Source organism: Delphinus delphis, chromosome 20, assembly GCF_949987515.2.
Source record: "Delphinus delphis chromosome 20, mDelDel1.2, whole genome shotgun sequence".
Lineage (NCBI taxonomy): Eukaryota > Metazoa > Chordata > Mammalia > Artiodactyla > Delphinidae > Delphinus > Delphinus delphis.
Window position 1 is genome coordinate 261,741 of NC_082702.1, and position 26,224 is coordinate 287,964.

A 26,224-nucleotide genomic window follows, 5' to 3' on the forward strand; every position below is an offset into this window, starting at 1 on the left:
CATGAATGAACACTGAGGTAGCCAGTGGTCTCAGGTTGGAGGAATGTTGCCGGAACTTTATAAATCCTGTAACATGGCTTATATATATATATTTTTTTTTACAATTTGTATGACTTTTATAATCTGAAACAAAGAAAACAAGAAAGCTCTCATCTTTGATCATCTTCGTGTTAATCATGAAGGGAAATCTATGCAGACACAACTACATAAAAACATGAAATTCCACACAGGAAAAATTACAGCAAACATGAAAAGCATGGAGACATCCGGCCAGGGCCCCACACCCGAAGCCTTGAGAAGTCCATGGACCCACCTGCCAAAACAACCCTCTGAGAAGAAGTCAACATGAACAGCTATGTGAGGGCCACCCATGAAAGGTCATTTCTGCAGCTGGTCAGGCACACCTTTGCAATCCAGTCATGTGGCTGCAGGTCGAGAACCCAAGTGTTACCATACTATCATCAAGGGCTGAGGGCTTGGACAGAATGACCACTTCGCCCCACTTGGCCAGAGCCATATGAGGAACCCAGGAGACGAATACCTAAGTACTGGTCATCTAAGAAAGCTACAACAGTGCCCAGCCAGCCTGTCCCTGGACTGTCTGTACCTGAGCCCATGTTGTTCACTCTCAAGCCCAGCCTCCCCATGCCACGTCCATCCAATTATTCTCACCAGAAGCCCAGCCTCCCGAATCTATCCACTTCTCTCCACCCCCCAGCACTGTTCTGATCCCAGCCGTCCATCTCCAGCCTGGAGGCCCATGGCACCCAGCCTCTCTTCCCTGCCTACTCCTGCTCCCTCGTTCCCCAAACAGACCCTTTCTTCCCAGTGTCAGCTCCCAGAGGCTACGCTAACAACCCTACGTGCACTTCCACCCTCACAACTCACCCGCCACGTTCTGCCCAGTCCCTCCAAGGCACTGGCCCCAGCTTCCCTCAGGACCTCTGCATGCGCTAAGCCCTAGGTTGCATCCTAAGAGGCTGCAGGCCCAAGGGCCACAGGCACCTTTGCCACCAAAACCACCTGTGCCTCTCTGCCACTTGAGTGGGGGCCACGAAGGTGACAAGGAATATACAGCTTAGCTGCACCACTTCCAACCCAGCCCCCTGGGTTGAGGGGATGAGGGGGATGAGGCCATCCCCTCCTCCCTGGTCCAGAAACCATGGCCCCCTTTGCCTAGCATTCTGTTGCATGGTCAAGTCTTCCCCCACTGGACGGTGGGGAAGCCACAAGATCAGAGATCATGTGAGTCAAGCTTTGGCTAGTCCTCTCCAGGGAACTAATTCCCCATCCCCAGATGGGACCTTAGCGGAAGGGCCTCAGCAACTGGCCTGGGGATGGGCACATGAACCAGGCTGGCCAATAGAAACCACCCCTGAGACTTTGGCTGGAAACCACAGTACGGTCATCAACCCTCACGTCCTGTACAAAAATAAATAATTAGCAAGAGCAGAGCGGATGAGAAGAACGGAGAGGGAGAGGGAAATTGAGTCTGGAAGAGCCCTCTGGGTCCCAGGACCAGCCATGTCTGAAGCCTGAGAACCCTGGGATGGTTGCAATCTTGTCAGCCCCAAACCTGAGCCGTTTGCAGCTTCTGATCTCCCATCCTCACTCCGGCGCCTCTCCAGCACTCAGCTCTCAGGGGAGTCAACGAAGCTGGGAGTGTGAAGCTAGGACAACTACAGGGCTGAAGAGGGGCGTGTGGGGTGGTGGAAAGAGAATGGAAAGGGGCAAAAGGGGGAGCGGCTGCACAGACACCACTGGGATCAGTCCACGGAGCCCAAAGACGCCGAGGATACCTGGGCAGGGCCTCTGAGGAGGCTGGGGCCGGGATGGACGCCAAATCAAGACCCGAAGGCGTAGAGCCGACTCCCTGGGGTGAGGATGGGGCCGGGGTCGTTCGCCAAGAGGAGGCCATGGACTGAGCCTGCCCACCCCCAGCGCGGGCCCAACTGGGCCGCCGCGACTACTTCTCCCTTGGTGGTCCGTATGATGGCGGCACGTGGCCTCAGCGACTGGATGTGACGTGCGGCAGGAGCCTCATTCGGACGCGGGCAGGCTGAGAGACAGAGCCCCCGCCGCCCCCACGGGCCCGGCCCCCCGCCCCAACCAGCCCTCGCGGCACCGCTCACCGCCTGACGGTTCCCTTGGTGACAGCCTGAAATCGCAGAACCGCTCCGCGCCGCTTCCTCCCGCCCCGCCGAGGCACGCTGAGCCGTGATTGGAGGGGAGATTGGCCCCGCCCACATCTCACGCGCAGCCGGCGGAAGGTCGTAGGGCACCTCCGCTGGAACTGTAGACCCGCGCAGAGCGTGGCCCTCCCCACTTTCCGCTTCCGAAGTGTGTCAGCCTGTGTAAACCTCCACAGTGCTTCCTACTCTCTGACACAATACACGTCTTATTTGTTAGTTTACCTCAGCCAGACTCTCTGCGAGAGGGTTCTTTGGGTTTGCGATGGGACACCGAAAGTGCTGGACCACGCATCCTCTAGGCAACGCCCCTGCCTTGCTCAGGCTCTGACCTGACCCAGCCTCAGTCTGTGACCCCCGGGGCCAAGTACTTCGTTTGGCCCGCCTACGCCGCCGTCTGCACAAGTGCAAGTGGGAATGGTTGGACCGCAAGCGAAGCTGCCCGCATCTGCCCCACTTAAAGATGGCGGCAACACCGCCCCACTCCCTGGACCCGCGGGCGTCCCCGGAAGTGACCGGCCGGCCCGGCCTGCGCGAACGGAAATACTCGAGCCTAGCCGAAGGAGCCCGATCCCCAAGTCCCATCGCGGAGCAACGCGGGGCGGTGGCGTCGGCGGCTGCGCAGGCGCACAGCGCAGGCCGGGCGGAAAGAGCCGAAGCGGGCAGGCGGCGGAAATATCCGAAGCGGTGGGGCGCCCGAGGCCGTTGCGGACCTCCGCGCCGAAGCCGTTGCTGCCGCGGAAGCCGACCCTCCTCCAGTACACGGCCGTCGCCACCGCAGCCCCCGCCTCCCTCTTCCGACCCGAGCCGCAACCCCCTCGGGAAGGGAGCGAGTGAACGGGCCAGTGGCGCGGCCTGAGGACCCCGCGTCCGCAGCCGCCGCTGGGCCTGAGGACACCGGGGCGGGCGAGGGGGAGGAGGGAGCGGCGGGTGGGGGCGGGGCCGAGCGGACACGAGAACAGCCGAGTGGGCCCGAGTGCTGCCGAGCGAGCCCGAGGCGCCGGGCCAGGCCGGAGCCGACTACGGGAGCCGACGCGGGCCGCGCGGTGGGCGCGGAGCGGCGCGGCAGGCCGGGCGGGCGGCGGCAGCAGCCGAAGAGGCCGCGGCGGCGGGTCCGAGTGGCGGAGGCGGCAAGGGCGGCGGCGGCGGGGGGCCGGGTGGCCGGGGTCCCGGGCCCCGCAGGGGCGGCAGCGGCGGCGGCGGCAGGATGATCAAGCTGTTCTCGCTGAAGCAGCAGAAGAAGGAGGAGGAGTCGGCGGGCGGCACCAAGGGCAGCAGCAAGAAGGCGTCGGCGGCGCAGCTGCGGATCCAGAAGGGTAAGGAGTCGGGATGGGGGTGGAGGTCGGAGGTCAGGGCCTGGCTTGGGGTAATGCGGTCGCCAGGGGTCAGAGGTGTCAGAAATGGGGGGGCCGCGGATGTGGGGATCGGAGATCAGGGCCTGGGGATTGAGGGATCAGGGGTGGAGTAATAGTCACTGAAGTGGTCAGAGATGCGGGGCCGAGGATGGGGCACTGAAGGTATTTGGAAAGCCAGATGTCTGATATTAGGGACTGAGAATCTGAGGGTGGCAGTGTAGTGGGGGGACCGGGAACTCGAGAGTCTGCGGGGTCAGACGGGAACCTGGGTGAAAGGCAGAGGAGATATGGATAGTGGGGGCCGAGGATTGAGGATCCGAGTGGGAGATTTAGTGTTTTATGCTGGGGTCAGTGGGAATCAGAGTCAGGCGTGGTGAAGTACGTTCTGGGGCCTGGGTTTCGTGGGTCTGGGGGGGGCGTCACATGGCAATTTGGGGTTTAGGGTGACAGGAGGAGGAGGGAGGGACAGTGGGTGCCAGAGATTAGAGATAGGAGTAGAGTTGGGTTTAGACCATGGTGCTGGAGATGCTGGAAATCTTATAGTCAGAACAGTGTAAGGTAGGAGGGCTGGGAACTAACAGATCTGGGGGTCAGATGGGAACCTGGGTTTGGGATGATAGGCAGAAAGAGGAGTATATGGATCTTGGGGACCAGGGATTGGTGGGGGGATGATTTAGGGTGTGGAGGGGGAAAAAGGTCTTTGAGTTTGGGCAGATAATTGGGGACTCCTCTAGAAGGTGGGGGTTATGGCCAGGGATCCTGGGTGTGGGGTAGTCAGAGGCTCTTGGAGGGCACATGGGAGTGGGGGCATTTAGGAGCTGGGTTGCGGGGGGACCCAGCTGTTGGCTGCTGGGACTTAGGGCTGTGGATTCAGAAGAGGTGGAACTTACCCTGGGCCAGGAGCTCGAGCACAGTCACAATTGAACATGTGTGTTTGTGGTGTTCTGTAGATCCAGAAGAGCCTGCCTGGAGACTGGGGAGCAGAAAGAGCAGGGAGAGGGCTGGGGATGTGTCCCACTGCCCAGGACAAAGCTGGGGTCCTGGAGGAGGCTATGGAGGCTCTGCTGGCACCTGCACCTGCTCTGAACACCCTCCTCTCTCTCCCTCTTTCTTTCTCTCTGTTTCCCTTTTCTGCTGTGAACACCTAGACATAAACGAGCTGAATCTGCCCAAGACGTGCGACATCAGCTTCTCAGATCCAGACGACCTCCTCAACTTCAAGCTGGTTATCTGTCCTGATGAGGTGAGGGCACACTCAGCTGGACTCCCAGGCACGGCGGGTGGCCCCACCTCAAGTAGGGATACCTGGTTCACCTGCCAGGCCTTGCTGGATGGGATCCCAGCTCCTCTTTTCTTCCTTCACAGGGCTTCTACAAGAGCGGGAAGTTTGTGTTCAGTTTTAAGGTGAGTCTCGGTGGGCCGGGGTGGCTCCCTGGGCTGAGGAAGCAACAGCTGAGGCCCCGGCCAGGCACTGCTGGGGCACCTATCCACCTCCCCTCTCTTTTCCTGGAGCCAGGTGGGCCAGGGTTACCCGCATGACCCCCCCAAGGTGAAGTGTGAGACGATGGTTTATCACCCCAACATTGACCTCGAGGGCAACGTCTGCCTCAACATTCTCAGGTGAGGGCACTAGCCCTCCACAGCTCCCCCCAGCCCTGCCTGCCAGGACCCTTCATGGCCTTGCACTACACCAGTCTCTGTCCATTCCTTACCCCTTGTGGTGCGTGTTCCTCTGTCTCTTCATCTCCACATTTTCTTCCTCGTGGCTTGACCTTGGCTTTCTCCATGGTCTGTCCTTCTCTGCACTCTCCTGCTAGCTTCTCCCATCCGCACTGTCCCGTGCCCTGGGCCTGATCTGTCCGGTCCCAGCAGGGCCTCTGGCGGCTTCCCACTCACCAGCCCCTGATCATGATGTTCTCTGCCCACAGAGAGGACTGGAAGCCAGTCCTTACGATAAACTCCATAATTTATGGCCTGCAGTATCTCTTCTTGGTGAGTAGGGGCGGGGGCGCTGGGGCTGGGGGAGGTTGGACTTCTGCCCCTTGGGCTTGTTGACCCCCACCCATACCGGCCACAGGAGCCCAACCCTGAAGACCCACTGAACAAGGAAGCCGCCGAGGTCCTGCAGAACAACCGGAGGCTGTTTGAGCAGAACGTGCAGCGCTCCATGCGGGGTGGCTATATTGGCTCCACCTACTTCGAGCGCTGCCTGAAATAGGGTTGGCGCATACACACCCCTGCCAGGGCCACCAGCCCCGGCGTCCCCTGCAAATATTTATTGGGGGCCACAGGTGGGGGGGGGGCATGGGGCAGCCGGTGGGGGAATCCCATGCCCTGACCTGCCACCCCTCCCTGCCACCCGCTCCTAGTTTTTTTTTTTTTTTAAACCACCATGTGATTGAGGTCGGCGCTGCCTCCCCCGACCCGCTCAGCGATGGGAAATGAATTGGCTTGTCTAGCCCCACGCTGGGTGCTGTCCAGCCCCCCTAATCTGGGCTCTGGGGTGGGAGGCCAAGGGTGGCTGGGCACCCGGCACCCCACCCCTGAACCACTGGAGGTCCCGCCAGGCTATTAAAGGGGAATGTTACTGCATGGCCTCTGCCTCTTCCTTTTGTGGGGTGGGAGGGGCAGGTGATGTCCACCAGGGCTCCTGCAGCAAGCGCGGTGGGAGTTGTGTGATCACAGGTGGCGTTAGGGGGCCCCCCCCGCCCCCGCATCAGCAGGCTGCCCAGTGCCTGGGGCAGCCCTGGGAGTCGTGAGGGGACCAAGCCCCAGGCCTCGGGCAGGGTGGGATGAATCCCACTCCGGAACAAAGGAGGGGCAGGATCCAGTAACCACAGGCTTCCTGGCCAGTAAGCCAACATACAAGAAAGTCCGCACCATCTCCTGTTCTGCCCCCTTCTGCCATGGGAGGGCCTGACGAGGAGAACGCTGTCTGGTGCCACCGGGTGCCTGAGGTCCAGAAACATCAGCGAGAGTTCTGGGTCCCTGAGATGAGCTGGGCCCTACAGTGGGTAACGTGGTGGGGTGCAGGGCCTCCGGGTGGCTGCCCGGAAGGGCGCCAACCCCACAAGGACCAGGACTCCGGCCGTGGCTCGGCTCCCTCAGGCTGGACTTGAACCTGTGGAACACCGAGTCTGCGGCAGGGACACGGAAGCTGGTGCGCATGCGCCTGGGGCCGGTCGGGTCCCCGGCGCGTGCGCACGCGCGCTGTTGTCCCCGCCCAGCATTCCGGGCGCCGGCGGGGCGTGTGACGTCAGGTGGTTTAATCCGGAAACGGCGGCGACCGCCGACGCGACAGAACCGAGGGTCTGTTGGTGGGCGCTCCGGGGCTCCCAGCGAGAAGAGCGTGACCCGGAAACGGAAGCGAGTCCCTGTCGCAACTCCGGTGAGTGGCCCCTACTGGGGTGCGGGCCCTGGGTGGACGCGTGGGTGGCGGCGTACGAGGGCCTCGCCCCTCTCTGGGACCCGGCCTTATCATCAGAGGACCCCATGCTGTCTTGCCTTCAGTGGTCAACACCCCGAATGGCCCCCCAGGCTTTCCTGCGTGAACAAGGCACCCCAACACTTAGCATCCCTCCCTCTGTACAGGAGTCCGCAACGCCCCCCAACCTTATTCTCCGCGCCCAGATTCCCTCAGCATTTAGGACCCCCGCCCCAAACCGAATTCCATGCATACGCTGTCAGCTTCAGGGCCGCCCCCATCCACCCTGTTTCTAGCACTCGCAGCCTCCACCTCCTCCTGTCAGGGACCCTCTCAAGTGCCCTGTCCTTGGCGCTCAGGGTTCCAAGTGCCCCCTACCCCCGTCAGCCCACACACGGCCATCTCCAGTCTCAGTCCACCGAACACGCTAGGGCCTCATCGCAGGGTCTGCAGGACGAGGTGGAAGCCTTGAACCTCTGTGGGGGCACTGTGATGGAGGAGGGGTTGGGGTGGGCACGTTGTCCCCACTCATGTCCCTGGGGCTACCCAAGTTCCAGACTCCACTCTTTTGGCCTTCCATTCACGCCTTTTCTCCCTGCTCGGCCCTTTCCATTTTGGGAGCCCCCATCTGTCCCTGCCCATACACAGTGTGACCCCAGCTCTGCCTCATGCCCTCGTTTTGGGCCTCACACCACTCTGCAGTAAGGCTTCACACTTGCCCCAGTCCTACCGGTGGGCTCCTGCGGCCATGGACCTGCTATTTGGGCGCCGGAAGACGCCGGAGGAGCTGCTGCGGCAGAACCAGCGCGCCCTGAACCGCGCCATGCGAGAGCTGGACCGTGAGCGACAGAAGCTAGAGACCCAGGAGAAGAAAATCATTGCAGACATCAAGAAAATGGCCAAGCAGGGCCAGATGGTAAGCTCGATTGGGCACAGCCTGGGACACAGGCCAGTGCTGTTGCTTGTTCAGACACTGGGGCTGCAGCAAACTGGACATGCTGAGCACCAACAGGGAGGTGCTTCTAGGGAAATGAAGGGTTGAGTGGGGCTTTCCCTAGTTTCAGGGTCCAAAAGGCTGCCTCTGTGGAGGTGGTAACAGAGCCAAACGTTGAGTAAGGAAGAGAGTGAGCCCGTGAAGATCCAAGTGGCAAGTGTGTCAGATAGAACAGCAAGTGTGTCAGATAGAACAGCAGATGCTCCATGAGAGAGTGATGGGTGAGCTCAGAGGAGTGGATGTGGGCCAGACCACTTGGAATCGTGGGCCACAGTGGGAGCCCACGTGGCATGGGATGCACTGGCCCTGGGGGCCAGTGAGCAGAGAGATGGGCACAGCCTGAACCGCTGGGGAGCAGCACCTTTGATGGGCGACAGAGTTTTGGCCTGAGCAGCTGGGTTGAGGCGCCATTTCCTGGGATGGGCAAAGCAAGGAAGAGCTCTGGGGAGGAAGTGAAAAGGTGAGGTTTGGAAGTGTTTGTGTGTGAATCGGGATCCTGTACTTGAGGTGAGGGCCTGTGTGAGGTGGAGGGAGACACACATTCTTTGGCCAGGAGAGAAATTCAGGAATGGGTGTTGACTCTATAGACATGGAGAGAAAAGGACGCCTCAAGGGTGGCCCCACCTTTCTTCCTCTCATTTCTGGAGCAGAGCTGAGAAGGCCACGGAGGAGTCTGTGCAGTGGTGACCCAAGAGGCATGAGGGCGAGAGGGAACAGTGGCCAGTGGGAGCAGGCACGTAGGAGCCCCTGAAAGCCTCAGTGGGCATGGTGGAGTGGCAGTGAGCACACTCCCAAGGCTGGCTCCCTGCCACCTCTGTCCCCTCGCAGGACGCTGTGCGTATCATGGCAAGAGACCTGGTGCGCACAAGGCGGTACGTGCGCAAGTTTGTGTTGATGCGGGCCAACATCCAAGCTGTGTCCCTCAAGATCCAGACACTCAAGTCTAACAACTCAATGGCACAAGCCATGAAGGGCGTCACCAAGGCCATGGGCACCATGAACAGACAGGTGCGCCTCTCCCGATCCCCCTCCCTACCCCTGCTAACCTCAGGGGCCAGACTCACCCTCCTCCCACTTCCAGCTGAAGTTGCCCCAGATCCAGAAGATCATGATGGAGTTCGAGCGGCAGGCGGAGATTATGGACATGAAGGAGGAGATGATGAACGATGCCATTGACGATGCCATGGGTGACGAGGACGATGAAGAGGAGAGGTTTGGAGACAGGAGGCAGGAGGGTGGGGACAGAGGGGATGCCTGGCCCTCCGGGTGCCTGGCCCTCATAGTTCTTTTTTTTTTACCTAGTGACGCTGTTGTAGCCCAGGTCCTGGACGAGCTGGGGTTGAGCCTGACCGATGAGCTGTCAAGTGAGTGTCCAGACCCTGGGCCCTGTCCTGCGCGCAGCTCAGCCATCGCGCAGACCCTCCCTCTCCCAGCATTACTCCTTCCAGCAGGGGCTCTCTTCCTAACCCCCCTTCTCTGCAGACCTCCCCTCCACTGGAGGCTCCCTCAGTGTGGCTGCCAGTGGGAAGAAAGCAGAGGCTGCAGCCTCCGCCCTAGTCGATGCAGACGCAGACCTGGAGGAGCGGCTCAAGAACCTTCGAAGGGACTGACTGCACACACAACACACCCCCGTGCCACCCTAGGGAGCCAGCGGAGGGCCCAGCATTTTCATTGTACCTTCTGCAATAAAAGAAGTTGGCCACTAGTCTTGGGCCTGTGTGAGTGGCCTGATGTGAGCCAGGCTGGGAGTCTGGTGACAGGGCTGACAGGAGTTGCTCAGGCAGGGCTTGGTCATGTGTGCCACATTAGCTGGGGTATAAGACAGAGGGCTGGAGGTTTTCTCGTCTTGGCGGGAGTGGACAGACCAAGCCCACCCGTCTTCAGGGCTTGGGATGTGAAAATGAGCAGCAGACACTGGCCCAGCACCCCCAAGAAAGCAGGCTCCCCAGACATCCTGGTAGCATCCCAGGAGTGCAGGCCTGTCCCCCAGGGATACACTGCCCAACTCCGCTTAGCCCAGCCCACCCAGCTCACTTTGATGAGCTGGTTGCGAGAAACAGTTCCAAGCCAGTCCAGGAAGCTCTCGGGGAGAATGAGCTGCCGTGCAGCACCTACCTGGGGATTCACCCTGCCTGCCCACAGGTTAGCCTGGGTCTGCCTACCTACCGGGTGACCCTCCTACCCAGCAGACACTCCCCAGATCGCAAAGGGCCCAGGAGGGATGCTGCTCCCCGCTCCCTGGACACCCAGGTGGCCGGAGACAAGTGCCCCACCCCCATCTGGCCCAACAGGGTTTGGTGAGGGATCGGTAACAGCCAGAGACCAGGCCCCCAGGACCACTGCCCCCACCAACCAAGGCCTGAGTAACGGGTGAAGTTTTTATTAAATCCACAGAAGTAAAAACCATATTGTGAGGGGCTGGGGTATGGGCCACCAAGGAGTGGGAACCAGGCCACCGGAGGAAGGAGGAGAGGAGAGAGAAGAGGGGGTGACAGGACAGAACAGAGAACAGAGCCAGGTTGGAGCGGCTCGGGGGCTGCCCAGCCTCAGGGGCCATCACCAGGGCCACTGGACAGGTCCTGGGCGCTCAGGCCAGCACCAGGCAGGCTCAGCGGCGGGGGCTCCACCAGAACAGCGGAGAACTTGGTGTCACCAAAGGCTTCGTTCATGCGAGTCTCAAAGAAGCGCTGCAGGCCAATGATGGACTGCACATCGGCCTTGTCCTGCCGGGCAAATTACAGTGGATGGGTCCTAGGTCGCCCACCTCTCTGCCCCCAGCCTCCCCTCCCCAACCCATCCCCACCCCAACAGGCTCACCTCTGTCAGCTTGTTGAACTGCTTGAACATGCGGCCCACATCCTGGGCAAACTCCTGGGGGGAGCTGTAGGGGGGTGACAACTTCTCCTGGAGACGGGCTCGAATCAGCGTCAAGTCCAGGGTGCCGCCGGGCTGATCCTTCGAGCAGAGGCCACAGGCTGAAGGTGAGGCCAAACAGCCCCTGCACCTCCCACCCTCCCAAGTCCCAGAACTCACCAGGGAGAAGGTGGAGTCAGTAGCCAGCTGGTGCAGGGGCCGGCAGGGCTCATGGCAGAAGAGGGCCAGCAGGACGCGCTCACACTTCTGCAGGCGTTACATGAACATCAGAGTCATAGGGGACTTGGGGTGCTGCTGGCCAAACCAAGGGAGTGGGCCCCACCCTCACCTGCTGGTTGGCTGGCGAGAGCTTGGCCACCACACCAGTGCTGTCACCCCCATCCAGGTTTAGGCTGCCATCCTCCTCCTTCAGGTCGGGTAGCACGTGGCAGAGAGAGCAGCTCCACTCCTCCCTAGAGGGAACAGACCGTGAGGGGCTGCACGGGACCTGGCCCAGCCCTCCGCCCTACAGACCCCGCACAGCCTCGCACCCTGGCACATCCTGCAGGGCAGGCAGGTGGCAGTCCAGGTGGAAGCAGAACTCGCACTGGTTGCACATGACCAGGTCGCCTGGCTTCTGGCAGACACGGCAGATGGTGGCACTGTCATCCAGGGCACCTGGGCCACCAGCTGGGGCTGAGGTGCCCTCAGGGGCCACCACCTCCAGGCCTGAGCTGGTGCTGCCACTGGGTGAAGCCAGGCGGGGGCCCTCGGCGCCGGGGCCCTCGGCCAGGGCCATCAACACAGGTTTGGTCTCGGGGCCCTCAGTGGCGGCAGGCGGGGCCCCAATGGCAGCCTCTGTTTCTTCCTCCTGTGAGGAGGTGAGGGGTGTTCAGTGGGGTGCCGGCCTGGGCAGTAGATCCTCATCTCCCAGCCACAGTCACTTGGGCAGGCTCACCTTGACGATGGCCATGCCAGGCAGGGGCGGAGCGCCAGGGGCCCCTGGGGGCGCAGTCCCAGGCTGTCCAGCTGCAACAGCTGCAGCACCTCGCTCAATGACGATGAGGTTGTAATCCTCAGTGGTGCTGCCTGGGAAGACCTTGAAGACTGGTGGCTGGCTGTCAGCCGTGAGATCCAAGTCCAGGCGTTCGAGGCTCACCCGTGGCACCTTACGCATGAGGCCACTCACCTCACCATCACTTGAGCGGGACCTGTGGGCGCGGCTTGGTGTGAGCGCCCCACCCCTATGGCCACCCTGTCCCTATAACCACCAAAGGGCAGCCACACTCACCGCTTCACCCCTGACACGTGGGGCTCTGCACTCGAGTAAGGGTCATCTGCTCGGAACACAGAAAACAGGTTGGGGTGGACATAGGGCACTGCAGCTCTCCCACCTACTGGGGGGGCAGAATCACTCACCTGACCCGAAGCCATAGCCTTCCTGCACCTCCATAGGCTGTGGGCAGAGCAAGTGGACCTCAGTGGACAGGTATCCCACAGGACCCCGTGCCTCTTTCCTCCCACTCTGGTCCCCTCCCTGGCTCACCTGGCTGCTGCCAGAGCCCTGCTTGCTCAAAGGCCCTGGAGCCCGAGGAGGGGCCATGGGTACAGGGCCTGTGGAGTTGGTGCCAGGACGTTCTGCCACGATCTTGCCTGCAGTAAAGAAGTAAAACAGTGTAAGAAAGTGAGTGCAGTGCCTGGGATGGCAGGGTGCAGCAAGAGAAAGACAAAAACCCACCAAAGGCCTCTGCACTCTTGGTCCAGGCATTGAGGTCCCACTGGAACTTCATCTCACCGTGTGGCTCCACAGGGTCCACGATCATCTTGAGGGCCCGGTGCAGCTGGAAGTAGATCTGGGGGTGGGCAGTACATGAGCACACGGGCAGTGAACAGGGCTCCAGGGTCTTGGGAGGTGCCTACCTGGAACCCACCACCTGGGTGCCCACCAGCACACACCAGCTTCTTGGAGAGTAGCAGAGCAGTGTTGTTGTCACTTTCCAGAGCCCATGAGGCAAAGCGCAGGATGTGTTCCTGGTGCTTCTGGATCTTGGTCATGGTCCAGTGCTGGCGCTCCAGGCGCTCCTGCTGCCCCTCAGTCACCTTCTGCAGGTGGAGAGCAGATGGGGTCAGGGAGGACAAAGCACCAGAACCTCTCCCCACCCAAGGAGGACATCAGCAGCCAGCAGAGGGCGCCAAACCCCAGGACGATTCCACCTGAGGTAGAGTGAGCTGCCAACAGAGAAGGACCACGCAGCGGGTACCTGGGCGTCGTTAACCAGCACACGGCCCCGCTTGTTCAGTTCCTTCATGATCTGCAGGATGGCCATCTTAACGTCCACCTGCACGCGCTTCTGTACGTCAGACACTTGGCGGATCCTGGGTAGCAGAGTGGGTGAGGTCAGGGCCACTCAGGCAGGTGCTCACCCAGAGCCACCCCACCCCCCGCCCCAGCACAGCACAGGCACCCACACTTACGAGCTGCGAACCTCCTTGGTGTTCTTCTGCAATGTCGCATGCTTGTCCCCGAGGCGCTTCACCAGTGAGGCCAGGAGCTTGCGCTGGTTCCTCACAGCATCCTCCAGGAACTGGTACCTGAGGGCAGATAGAGGTGGGCCCGGGCGCCCAGCACAGGAACAGGCAGCACCCACCCACCAAGCCTCAGGACTCACTGGTGGTCCTTGTGGGCGTTGAGCTGGCAGTCCCGGCAGGTGAGGGTGTCGCAACTCTCGCAAAACAGCACAAGGGGCTCGTGCTTGTGCACATTGCAATACACCGTGCGCTCACCGTCCCTCGACTTGGCTGGTCCTGGGGAATGGGATCTATGAAGCGGGAGCTCATCCTCACCACCTCCAGCTCGAGGAGCGGACAGAGATCAGGGCCTCACTTCCTGCCTGTCCTGCAACCCTGGGCTATCTGCTGGAAGGACCCAGAGGGCCTACAGCAGTGGACAGGGAGGAGCAGAGATCCTTGCTCTCAAAACCCTCTGCCCTCAGCCTGACCGAGAGGGTCACACCCCTCTCCTTTCAGCTTCTGGAGGTGACAGCTTGACGTAGACTGACGGCCTCTGCCAGGAGAGACCTCCCCGCTGTTCCCTCTGCTGAAACCTCCTCCAGGTGGACACTCAAGAAAGCTCCTCCACCTCTGAAGCCCTGCCCCCATCCGCCACTGGGCTCCCTTTCTCCTCCACTCACAGAAGATTCTGTCCAGCAGGAGAGGGGATTCTGGCTACTGTGGCATCCCAGCACACACAACATTTGCTTTCTGGCTCAGACAAAAAGCAAATCAGGCCTTAAAGAGACCGTCAGATACATTTTCCTCATAAGCCATGCCTGGTGACCTCCCCTCTCTTCTCTGCTAAAAGGAGACCACACCATCTTAACGACCCACGGGGGAACCTGCAAAGCCTTCTCAGGCTGGAGAGATACGATATCAGACCAGGACCCTCAGAGAGGCGTCAGGCCCCTGTGCTGGGACAAAGGTCCTACGGCTCAGAGCAACACTCCCCAAAGACTAATACACCACGTTGACCCCCCAGCCCTCCCCAGAGGCTGTTGCCACTAGAAAACCGAGAACATCCATCCTTCTTTCCTCCCCAATCCCTATCATGTCTCGTTACCACACCAACCCAGCGTGACACATAGGAACATTTCGATACAAATAAACCGAGCCTCAGCTCCTCTAAATATTGCCCGCTCTTGCACCCTGACCCTTGCCTGGAACCCAGGACCCCCTGGAGACCCCTGCCCTTCTCTCCTGGCTCCTCATGCCCCACAGGAACCATCTCTACCCAAGTTTTCCCATCAAAACTGTCCTCTGGGCTGGCGCAGCCACAGTGACTACCAAGACGCCACTCATGGGGAGTCCTGGGCCAAAAACCAAGCGCAAGCCCCTCTCCATAGCACTTCCAACACACTCACAGAAAAATCTGGAAATACCAAGCTAGGCTGTGAAATACCTGTGACCCAATGATAAGAACACTTCCAGCACTCACTGGTCAGTGATAGTCTGATGATTCTACCAGCTTGTTAAGACACGAGGCCCAAAGATCTCACTTTCCCCTACAGAGGCTTAAAAGAGGTGCCAGGGAACCTCTGGTCCAGGAGGTCCCTCACATCATTCCCCCAACACCCTGCATTTCCCTATCCATACATGCGGATCTCTCTACCATTGGAGGCCTATCCCCTGCCTAGGGGGGGTTCCCTGATGAGCTTCCTCAAGCCCTCTATACACCCCCTGCGGCACCATGAGATCCCCTGTGAACTCCCCCCACTCCCTGCCTGTGGCTTTTCCCCTGCCACTGGACCTGCAGAGACTGCCCACCAGAGCCCCAGCCTCCCCCTTTTTGAGTTCTGCCCTCAGGCCCTTCAGTTGGTACCCCGCAGAGAAACTCCCTGAGATCCTTCCACCATCTGCAACTACCATCATAAGCAACTGAAGGCATAGAGAGGAGAACAGCAAGGGCAGCCCCCTGCACGTTGCGTACCAGTGGAACGCACAGTGTGGTCCTTGGTGTACTTCACCCGCTGGTGTGCCTCCACACACGTCTCACACAGCGGCTCAGAGCACTCCACACAGTAACTGGTGGCCGGGGCATTATCCTCACAGCTAGTGCAGCACTGCTGAGCAAAGGCAGAGTCAGAAGAGACAGAACCACCAAAGAAATCTGCATTTAGAACCAAGAAATACGACATGAAGAAAGGTGGGGGCCTTACTTAGCCTAGACAACCTGCCCTAAGCTTTCTACTACGGGGACAGTAAAGCCTGGAGCCGGTACCACGCTCTGGTCTAGTGACCCCTACTCATGGCCAGAGACCTCCTGGGGGTTGCTTGGGCGAGACATACCTGATTCGCATCCTGGGAATCGGTGGCAGCCTTGCTGCCACTGTCGCGCATGAAGTAATTCTCCACAATATCTTTGGAGAAACACTGCTGCTTACATACTGGACAGTCCACCACTACGAAGAACACGAAGAAACAAAACCATCGCATGGTGAGCGCATCCCCCACTGGGCCCCAAACTCCATCCCCTGCCGAGCCGAGACGACCCTCCCCTCCCGGAGGAAGAACCAAACCCTTCTTTTACCGAACTTTAAACAGTCGCCCCATCTCAGTACCCGGGACACAGCCCACTGCCCACACACGTTCCGGCCACTCTTTGGGTCCCCATCCTCTCGCCCAGGCGACTCCCGCCATCGTCACGCTGGGAACCGACCCCCAGTCCCCGAGCCTCAAAGGGATCAAAGGCTGCGGGGTGGGGGAGGGGCCGCCCCCGGCCCCACCGCACTCACCAGCGCCGTCGCCCGCCGCACCTCCGTCCCCTGAGCTGTTGGCGGCGGCAGGCGCCGCGGGCCCGAGGCAGGCGCTGCAGGCCGAGTGCAGGCAGGGTAACAGGCGCGGTTCCCTCTCGGGCCGCAGGCGCTCCCGGCACACGCCGCAGTGCTCCAGCAGTTCCAGCGCCTCGCCGCCGCCCCCCGCGGGCGACGATGCCGATGCGGACGCCGCCGCCGAGGCAGAAGCCGAGGCCGTGGCCGAGGAGGCGGCGACGCGCTTCTCGGCGCCCGCCGAGCCCTCTCCCGGGCCCGGGCTGCCTGAGGCAGCCGCTGCCGCCGCCGAGGCCGCCGCCGCCGAGGCCGCCATTCACACGCCGCCGGGGGCGCCCAGGGGGGGAGGAGGGGCGCGGGGCCCGCCGCGCAGGCGCAGACACGCTCGCCGCCAACGGCTGGGCCGCTGCCGCCGCGAGGCCTAGCGCCGCCACGCGCCGCCTAGGTCGCCGCCCGCTGCGCGCGGGGCGCTGCCGAGGCCCGGCCGGCCGCTGCCCGCTCTCCTGCCTCCGCCGCCGCCCGCGCTTCCTTCTCAGCGGCGACCGAAACCAGCGCCACGCGCCACGCGCACAACCGCTCGACCGCGCGCCCGCTCGCAGAAAGAGCCGCGGCTGGGGGGCGGGACAGAAATAACTGGCGCCGACGCCGTCGCGCACGCGCACTGGGCGCCTCTCGCCCGGGGGCGGGGCCGGGGCGGGCCGGGGCGGGGGAGGCCATGAGTACGCACGCGCCTGAGCGGGCTCCTCCCACCCCCGCCTCCACCACCCGCAGCGCCGCTCGTGCGGCAGGGGCGGGGCACCTGCGTCGTCGCCGCCGCAGCCTGGTCCACCGGCCGGGCTCGCGTCCGTTATTGTAGTCCCTGCTCCAGGCCGTTTACTCCGCACGCGCGCCGGCAGTCCGTTCTTCCACCTCGATCCCCGCCCCTTTGCCCGCCTGGGGAGGTCTCCAGTTGCTGCGTCGACTAGCGTTCCCTAGAGGGGGCGGGGCCGAGAGCTAGGGAAGATGCTGGGCCCAGGGAGAGGGGCGAAGGGTCCCCATCCCGTGGAGGAAGTACTCTTCTAAACCGGGACTTAGACTTTGGGGTTTTAACCTTTTTATTGTTTAACATGAGCAACACTGAAGCCTGACTAAATCAAATAGATCCCACGGGGCTCAGAACACCGAGACTGAAATCCCGCCTGGCCCTGCAAGCGCCCCTTGCCATATTTTAGCCCGCCACTGCGCTAGCCTTGATGCTCTTCAAGCGGGCGGACTGAACCGCAACAGTGGGGAAGTTCTGAGAGGGAAGCAGGGTCTGCGTGGGGCGATCCATCTGTGGGCGGAGGCAGGATCTGTAGGGAGGGGAAGCCTGCCTCAGTGGGGAGCAGGATCTGCGTGCGGGGAGGGTGTTCCCGTCTGAGGAAGGACGTAGAGTGTCTGGTGAGAATTCTGTCAGATGGGGGAAGCTAGGCCTGGAGGAGGAATCCTATTCGAGAGAAACGGGGGTGGGGCAGGGTCCGTGGGGAGAGAGGAGTCCTGTCTGAGCTGAGAAGGAGGGAAGCAGGGCCTAAGGCTGGAGCTGGCGGAGGAGGGGTCCTGACGGAGAGGAAAGCAAGATCAGTGGGAGGGGATCCCGTCGGAGGTGGGAGTGGGGCCTGTGGGAAGGGATCCTCTCTGAAGTCACTAGGCACGGAGAATACTTGAGGCAAGGGTGCCTTGGAGCCTCTGCCTGGGGTGGGCCTTCGTCCCTGTGCAGGGCTCCTCAGTCCTGCGGTTACCAGTCCAGGGGGAGGCTTGGGCGGCAGCTCTGAGACGATGCAGAGAATCTGGAGGGCCGGCACGTCCAGCCCCCAGGCCCTACTCCGCCTCCCGCGGGCTTGACCGCGCAAAAGCTTCAGGGGAGCGGGGCGCAGCCTCCCCCACCCCAGCTCCCCTAGGCGCCCACACGCGGTGTAGGTGGCGGTGGTGGAAGTGCGTCCGGCGCTGCTCTTGTTGCCGCAGGGCCTGGGGGGAACTCGGGCCTATTGTCTCCGCGCCTGCCTTTGTTCCAGCTCGAGTGCGGCCCCAAAATCCGGGCCCCGCCCCGCCCCGCCCCTTCAGCCGCCGGAGCGCCCACCGCCCGGTCCGCGCGAGGCCCCTCCCCCCCACTGACTAGCCCGCCCCGGCTCAGCCCCTCCCCCCGAGGCCTGGGCTGCAGACCCTCGCCTCCTTCCTCCGACAATTGGGAAGGAAAGTTGGTGGCTGGCAGCGCCCAAGTTGAGGTGCGGAATCCTTTAGTGATATTTGTTGAGTTCTTTCCATGCCCCCTCCCGCTCTCTGCGCTGGGCCCCAAAATCACCGGGTTGTGTCGCGTAGAGATGATCCATACCTACCCTGGCCGCCCACCCCCGCCCGGGCAGATGCGGGGCTGTCGAGGGCCAGACAGTCACAATAAGTAGGTGATGGTAAAGAGTGTAGGAGTGGACTTGCCTCGGGGCTGCCCCCAAACACCTGGGGGAAGAACCGTTCAGGGGAGAAACAAGTGCAAAGGCCCGGAGGCAGACAGGCACACCCGGAGGAGTGACAGGAAGAGTGGTGGGAGATGCCTAGAGGTTGCTGGACAGCTTGCTGGGGATGGGTTGAGCCCTCCGGTTGCCCCTGGTATGGTCCCTTCACTAGACCTTGGCAACTGTTTCAGAACAGCATCCGTGCGGGCAGGTTCACCTGGAAATCAGGCTCGGGCAAACTCAGGGAAGCGCACGGGAGCATCCTGGGACTGGCCGAGACAGAGTGGGCATACAGGAGGGCAAGGCCAGGCCAGAAGCCTTCCTCAGAGGCCCTCTCCGAGGAGCCAGCCTGTCCAGAGGTGAGTGGCAGAACATGGGCACATCTTGACTCTGCCTCCCAGTGGGCCAGTGTCATCGGATACTCTCATCCCCTGTGTGCCTTGTCCACCCTTCACAGGCATCTCACCCTTTCCAATCCTGGACCACTGGAAACTGCCTGTATCCTGGCTTTGCAGACAGGGCTCAAGGGGTGAAGCAATGTGTAGGAGGTGTCAGCCAGACCACCACCCCTTGCAGGCACCTGCCTGTAGACAGCCATCCTTACTGCCTCGTCACTTCCCAAACTCTGCGCTTGCTCCCGATTCTCCCTCTGACCTTCAGGTGTCACCCCCAAAGCCACTTCCTGGGGAAGCCTTGTAGCTGCATCACTCTGATCTCTTTCTCCACCTTCACAGGTTTCATTTGGGAACTGGGCGATTGTGGTAGTTGCACAACATCATGAATGTACTTAATGCCACTGAATTGTATGCTTACAAAGCGTTGAAATGGCAATTTTTTTAGATTTCTTTTTTGGCTGCGTTGGCTCTTTGTTGCTGCGCGCAGACTTTCTCTAGTTGCGGCGAGCGGGTTTCTCATCGCGGTGGCTTCTCTTATTGCGGAGCACGAGCTCTAGGCGCGTGGGCTTCAGTAGTTGTGGCACGCGGGCTTCAGTAGTTGTGGCTGTCAGGCTCAGTAGTTGTGGCTCGCTGGTTCTAGAGCGCAGGGTCAGGAGTTGTGGCGCACGGGCTTAGTTGCTCCGAGGCATGTGGGATCTTCCTGGGCCAGGGCTCGAACCCGTGTCCCCTGCATTGGCAGGAGGATTCTTAACCACTGCGCCACCAGGGAAGCCCCTGAAGTGGCAATTTTATGTGTATTTTAGCACACACATAAAAATCAGATTTTGGTGAGTCTGTCCCTTCTGACCTCTGACCTCACCGCTTGGCTCCAGCCATACAGGCTGACCTGTTGTTCCCACCTCACAGCCTTTGCACTTGCTGTTCCTTCTAGCCAGAATGTTCTTCCCACCTCCCCTTCTGGCTGGCTCCTTCTCTTCCTTCACATTTCAACTAGTGAGAATCACAAGGAAGTGAGCTCCAAACCGTTTACGTCACTGCTGCGTCTGCCATGTCTTGCTTGGGGCCTGCTCCACAGTGGGCACTCAGTCAGTGAGTAAAAGGACAAACAAATGCATGAAGATAATGACTGTCTCTACCCGGCCAGTTTTGTAGGCTACAAGATAAGGTTTGAGTTCTATTACTTTTTAAGCTTTCTTTTTAAATTGTGTTAAAACTCACATAATATCAAATCCATCAATTTAGCTATTTTGAAGTGTAAGTTCAGTGTTATTTCATACATCCACAATGTTGGGCAACCACCAGTTCATCTAATTCCAGAACGTTTTCATCACCCCAAAAGGAAACCCAGTATCCATCAGCACTTACCCCCCATTCCCGCCTCCACCGGCCCCCAGCAGTGACTACTCTGCTTTCTGTCTCTATGGACTTTTAAACCTTTTGATGGCGGCTTATGATATATAGAGAAAAGCCTACACAGTGTACGTACAGTGAGCACCCTTGGTAACCAGCTCTGATAGCAAAACACAGAATGTCTCTGGCTCTCAGAAGCCTTCCACGCCCCTGGCAGTTGCCACCATCCTGACTTCTCCCACCCCGGACAGGCTTTCCTGGTATACATACGGAACCACACACAGTTTGCATGTCCACACCATGTGTTCGCACGCCTTCTTCCCCGCGTTCACATTCACTTCACATTCACGTGGCTGTGTGCGGCCTTGATTCCCTCTGTGCCCCCAAATATCCTACAGTTGGTTTACATGTTCTCCTCTTGGCGGCGCTTGGGTCTCCGTCCTGCCTGTGCTGCAAGCTCAGTAGGGCTGCGGCAGCACCATAAGTGGCTTTTTGTTTTTTTCGTCGCCAGGCGGCTTGCAGGGTCAACCAGAGACTGAACCTGGGCCACAGCAGTGCAAGTGCCGAGTCCTAACCACTGGACCACCAGGGAACTCCCAGTTCATGGCTTTTGGCTGGGCTTTTATTTCACTGTAAGGAGCTAACAGAAGGGTTTAGAATATGGCAGGATCGGACGCCCATTTTAAGTGTTCTAGGTAGGGAATGGATGGTAGGAGCTGGAAAGCAGAAGATAAGCGTCCATGCCGGCCAGGCAGAGAAGGCACTAGATCCCCTAAAATCACGCTTTAACGTAACTATGGTTCAGGAGTTCCCTGGTGGTCCAGTGGTTAGGACTCTGCACTTCCACTGCAGGGGGCATGGGTTTGATCCCTGGTTGATCCCGCAAGACGCCTGGCGTGGTCAAAAATAAATAAATAAAATTAATTAATTAAATTAAACAACTATGGTTCCTCCATTAGTTTCCTGTGGCCACTGTAACACATTACCACAAACTTGGTACCTTAAAACAAAACTTTAGGGACTTTGCTGGTGGCGCAGTGGTTGAGAATCCGTGTGCCAACACAGGGGACACGGGTTCGAACCCAGGTCCGGGAAGACCCCACATGCCATGGAGCAACTAAGTGCGTGAGCCACAACTACTGAGCCCGCGGGTCGCAACTACTAAAGCCCGCGCACCTAGAGCCTGTGCTCCTCAACAAAGAGAAGCCACCACAATGAGATGCCCTCACACCACGACAAAGAGTAGCCCCTGCTTGCTGCAACTAGAGAAAGCCCGTGCGCAGCAACAAAGACCCAATGTAGCCAAAAATAAATAAATAAATAAATTTATATTTAAAAAAATTTAATTCACAGTTCTGGAGGCCAAAATTATGAAATCTAAATGTTAGGGCCACACTTCCTCTGAAGCCTCTAGGGGTGAATCCTTCCTCACCTCTTCCAGTTTCTGGTGGCTCCAGGGGTACCTAGGCTTGTGGCTGCATCACATCAGTCTTCAAGGTCCACATCTTCAAATCACTCTCTGTTCCAACTTCATACTGACTTTTCCTCTGTTTGTCCTTCTATGGACAGAAGTGTGTCCACCCCAAAATATAATGTGATAGTATTTGGTCACATTATAAAGTAATTTATACTTTGGGAAGTAATTAGGGTTAGATGATGTCATGAGAGAGGAGCTCTGATAATGGGATTAGTGTCCTATTAAGAAGAGGCACCAGGGAGTTCCCTGGTGTCCTAGTGGTTAGGATTCCGGGCTTCCACTGCCGTGGCCAGCGTTCAACTCCTGGTCGGAGGGACTGAGATCCTGCAAGCCGCATGGTGCAGCCAAAAATAAATAAATTTTTTTAAAAAGAGGGGGAGACACCAGAGAGTTTGCTGTGGTCACAAAGAAGAGGTCACGTGAGCGTACAGCAATACAGCAGGCATCTCCAAGCCAAGAGAAGGGGCTTCAGAATGAAACATACCTTGCCGGCACTTTGATCTTGGACTTCCCAGCCTCCAGAATTGTGAGAAGTAAATTTCTGTCCTTTGAGTCACCTAGTCTATAGTATTTTGTTATGGCAGCCAAGCCCAACTAAGACAGTTGACAAATTTCCCTCTGCCGCTCTTGCAAGGATGCATGTGAATTTACGTTTAGAGCCCACCCAAATAACACAGCATGATTTCCCCGTTTCCAGATCCTTAATCACAATTGCCAAGATTCTCTTTCCTGATAAGGTAACACTTCCGGGTTCTGAGGATTAGGATGTGTATCTCTTTGGAGCCACCTTTCTGCCTGTTGCAGCCCACATTTCACGGATGGGAAAACTGGTCCCCAGAGAGTAGAAGGTGTCATCCAGGGCCGCACAGCCTGCATGAGTTCAACCCAGTTCTGGGGAATCTCTGGCCCCCAGGGAGGGCAGGGAGGGAAAGGACAGGACACAACCAGAGCCCAGAGTTTCAGCCCTTTCCCTGCAGTTAGGAACCAGGGCTCCTGGGAGAAAGCATTCCAGGGAAAGCCCCAGGTGAGCCCCAGGAGCACGAAAGAAACCTGTTAAAAGGACACAGAAGCCATACGTGATGATACGACTCAAGCATCAGAAAAACAATGACTGTCATTGACTGACACACAATGAATCCACCCTATCCATGAGTTAAGGGTTCTCAAAAGGAAGAGTCGAAAAATAAGCCCATCTGTCACCAAATGGTACTGCTTTTTTTCCCTCTTTTTTAGTATATTTATTTATTTTGGGCTGTGTTGGGTCTTTGCTGCTGCACACGGGCTTTCCCTAGTTGCCACGGGCGGGGGCTGCTCTTTGTTGCGGTGTGCAGGCTTCTCATTGCGGTGGCTTCTCTTGTTGCAGAGCGCGGGCTCTAGGCGTGCGGACTTCAGTAGTGGTGGCACGCGGGCCTAGCAGTTGTGGCGCACGGGCTTAGTTGCTCCGCAGCATGTGGGATCCTCCCGGACCAGGGCTTGAACCCATGTCCCCTGCCTTAGCAGGCAGATTCTTAACCACTGTACCACCAGGGAAGTCCCCATGGTGCTGCTTTTAAGGCAGCCCCTCACTCTGAGAATTCAGCACCGATTCTGCCTCCCCAAAGGAACCTGTATTTCAGGGAACACATGGCCCCAGTCCTTGATGAGATAATTAAATGCTAGAGTTTGGAAAACATCACTTCCCAAGCGGTAATGAGATTCCTGAGCAGGCTAGGATTATCTGGTGTACATGCTATGAGGTGAATGGAGGGTGAGGTGTCAATGTGGACATCTGGGGGTGGGGACACACGAGTTAGCAGAGTCAGGCTGTTACTGCCCTCTTGTTAGGGTCAGCAGCACCGAGGTCCTGCATGGGATGCAATGGTGCCCATCTAACACCCCCTGTGAGGGGTTCTAGCCAACAATATTTGGCCCAAAGCCCAGCGAGTCTTTAGATCTAATTTTCCATCCGTGGGCGCTAAAGGGGATGTTGGGGGGAGGGAGAGAGGCCATCTGGATGGGGCGTGTCCTGCTAGAAGCCAGGGTCCACTGTGCCCGCCCAGTCCTCACTGAGGGGCTGTGTCTCTAGCCAGACGTTGGAGCAGTTGCTGCTGGGGCTGGAGCAGAGATGGACACAGACCACACAAAGGAAGTGTTAAGGTAGAGGGAAACGCTCTAAAACTGAATAGTGGCGATGGCTGCACGATATGAATACTAATCTACTACAAGTCTTTGAAGGGTACCTGCTGTGGGTGTACGTTATGGCATATAAATTCCACTTCAATACAACTGTTGAAAAAGGAGGGCAGGTCCAAAGAAGATATACAAATGGCCCGGACAATAAGCACATGAAAAGACATTCCGCATCATTAGTCATTAGGGAAATGCAAACCAAACCACAGTGAAGTACTGATTCACACCCAGGTAGGATGGCTTCAAAAAAAAAATGAAAAAAACAAGTGTCGGCAGGGATGTGGAGAAATTGGAACCCTCCTACATTGCTGGTGGGAACGTAAATAGTGCAGCCATCCTGGAAAAAAGTTTGGCAGTTCCTCAAATGGCTAAACATAGAGTTAACTTTTTGATCTAGCAATGAATTCCTAGGTATGTATCCAAAGGAATTGAAAAAGGTGTTCAAACAAATCCTGGTACAGGACTGTTCACAGCAGCACTATTCACAATAGCCAAAGGTGGACACAACCCAAATGTCCACCAATTGATGAATGCAAAAATAAATGTGGTATTTCCATACAATGGAGTCTTAGCCATAAAAAAAGAACGAAGTACTGGTATGTGCTGCAACATACATGAACCTTGAAAACGTTATGCGAAGTGAAAAACTCAGACACAAAGGACCACATATTGTATGATTCTATTTTTATGAACTATCCAGAATATGCAAATTCATAGAGACATAGAGATTATTCATTGCCAGGGGCTGGAGGGAGGGGAAAATGAGGAGCTACTGGAGTGAGGAAAATGTTTTGGAACTAAATGGAGGTGGTAGTTACACCACTTGCAACTATACTAAAATCCACAGAGGACTTCCCTGGCGGTCCAGCGGTTAGGACTCCATGCTTCCAATGCAGGGGGCACAGGATTGATCCCTGGTTGGGGAAGTTTGCAGGCCACGTGGCACAGCCAAAAAAAAAAAAACAAACAAACAAACAAAAAATAAAATCCATTGAATTGCTCACTTTAAAATGGTTAATTTTTGTGTTACGTGAATCACCTTAATTTTAAAAGCAGAGGTGAGGCTTCCAGATCAATAGGGAGCAAAGGACTTGAGCCATCCTGAATGGGTCCTGGGCAGGGACAAACCAGCCATCAGGGCCTGTTTGTGGACAGTTGGTGACGTGGGGATGTGGATTAGACATGCTAAGGAGTCAAGGAAGCTTCCAAAGACAGGCAACTAGGCAACCTCCTTGTTTTTAAAAGATGAATCCGGAGGTTAAAAGAATTAACCAAAGAAGACATAAGGATGGCCAACAGCCACATGAAAAGATGCTCAACATCGCTAATGATTAGAGAACTGCAAATGAAAACTACAGTGAGGTACCACCTCACACTCGTCAGAGTGGTCATCATTAAAAAGGCTACAAATAATAAATGCTGGAGAGGTGTGGAGAAAAGTGAATGCTCCTACACTGTTGGTGAGAATGTAAATTGATACAGTCACTATGGAAAACAGTATGGGGGTTCCTTAAAAAACTAAAAATAGAGTTGCCATATGATCCAGCAATCTCACTCCTGGGCATATATCTGGATAAAACTATAATTCAGGGCTTCCCTGGTGGCGCAGTGGATAAGAATCCGCCTGCCAATGCCGGGGACACGGGTTCGATCCCTGGTCCGGGAAGATCCCACATGCCATGGAGCAACTAAGCCCATGTGTCACAACTACTGAGCCCGCGTGCCTAGAGCCCATGCTCCGCAACAAGAGGAGCCGCTGCAATGAGAAGCCTGCGCACTGTAACGAAGAGTAGCCCCAGCCACAACTAGAGAAAGCCCGTCCACAGCAACGAAGACCCAACGCAGCCAAAAAAAAAAACCAAAAGAAAACCTATAATTCAAAAAGATACACGCAGGGACTTCCCTGGCAGTCCAGTGGTTAAGACTCCGATTTCCAATGCAGGGGACACAGGTTCAATCCCTGGTCGGGGAACTAAGATCCCACATGCCTCACAGCACGGCCAAAAAAAGAAAAAAAAAGATACATGCATCCCAGTGTTCACAGCAGCACTATTTACAATAGCCAAGACATGGAAACAACCTAAATGTCCATCAACAGATGAATGGATAAAGAAGATGTGGTACAGGGACTTCCCTGGCGGTCCGGTGGGCAAGACTCCACTCTCCCAATGCAGCGGTCCCAGGTTCGATCCCTGGTCAGGGAACTAGATCCCACATGCATGCCACAACTAA

General features: G+C 58.0%; 3 protein-coding genes across 5 annotated transcripts; 2 read left to right on the forward strand and 1 right to left on the reverse strand.

Moving 5' to 3' along the window:
• The first annotated feature begins 3,222 nt into the window (after positions 1–3,222).
• UBE2M (ubiquitin conjugating enzyme E2 M) lies at positions 3,223–6,136 on the forward strand. The gene is made up of 6 exons (XM_059999011.2): positions 3,223–3,505; positions 4,693–4,787; positions 4,910–4,948; positions 5,061–5,164; positions 5,473–5,536; positions 5,622–6,136. Exons 1-6 carry the CDS (start codon positions 3,397–3,399, stop codon positions 5,760–5,762), a joined length of 552 nt encoding a protein of 183 aa, XP_059854994.1. The 5' UTR covers positions 3,223–3,396; the 3' UTR covers positions 5,763–6,136.
• Positions 6,137–6,695: 559 nt separating this feature from the next.
• On the forward strand, positions 6,696–9,663 carry CHMP2A (charged multivesicular body protein 2A). Of its 3 annotated transcripts, none has more exons than XM_059999007.1 (6): positions 6,696–6,932; positions 7,693–7,884; positions 8,791–8,970; positions 9,044–9,174; positions 9,265–9,326; positions 9,445–9,663. In XM_059999007.1, the coding sequence occupies exons 1-6, from the start codon at positions 6,711–6,713 to the stop codon at positions 9,570–9,572; spliced, it is 915 nt and encodes a 304-aa protein (XP_059854990.1). In that variant the 5' UTR covers positions 6,696–6,710; the 3' UTR covers positions 9,573–9,663. The 3 variants fall into 3 exon arrangements, with proteins under 3 accessions (XP_059854990.1, XP_059854992.1, XP_059854989.1); XM_059999009.1 differs by having other exon boundaries at positions 6,793–6,932; positions 7,671–7,884; XM_059999006.1 differs by having other exon boundaries at positions 6,809–6,932; positions 7,675–7,884.
• Positions 9,664–10,332: 669 nt separating this feature from the next.
• TRIM28 (tripartite motif containing 28) lies at positions 10,333–16,736 on the reverse strand. Its single transcript, XM_059998983.1, has 17 exons — positions 16,104–16,736; positions 15,658–15,770; positions 15,299–15,431; positions 13,485–13,620; positions 13,291–13,407; positions 13,077–13,191; positions 12,772–12,918; positions 12,554–12,668; positions 12,362–12,468; positions 12,235–12,271; positions 12,107–12,152; positions 11,774–12,026; positions 11,367–11,686; positions 11,165–11,288; positions 10,996–11,082; positions 10,780–10,917; positions 10,333–10,685 (listed from the first exon to the last, which is right to left on the reverse strand). Exons 1-17 carry the CDS (start codon positions 16,450–16,452, stop codon positions 10,509–10,511), a joined length of 2,514 nt encoding a protein of 837 aa, XP_059854966.1. The 5' UTR covers positions 16,453–16,736; the 3' UTR covers positions 10,333–10,508.
• Positions 16,737–26,224: the final 9,488 nt, after the last annotated feature.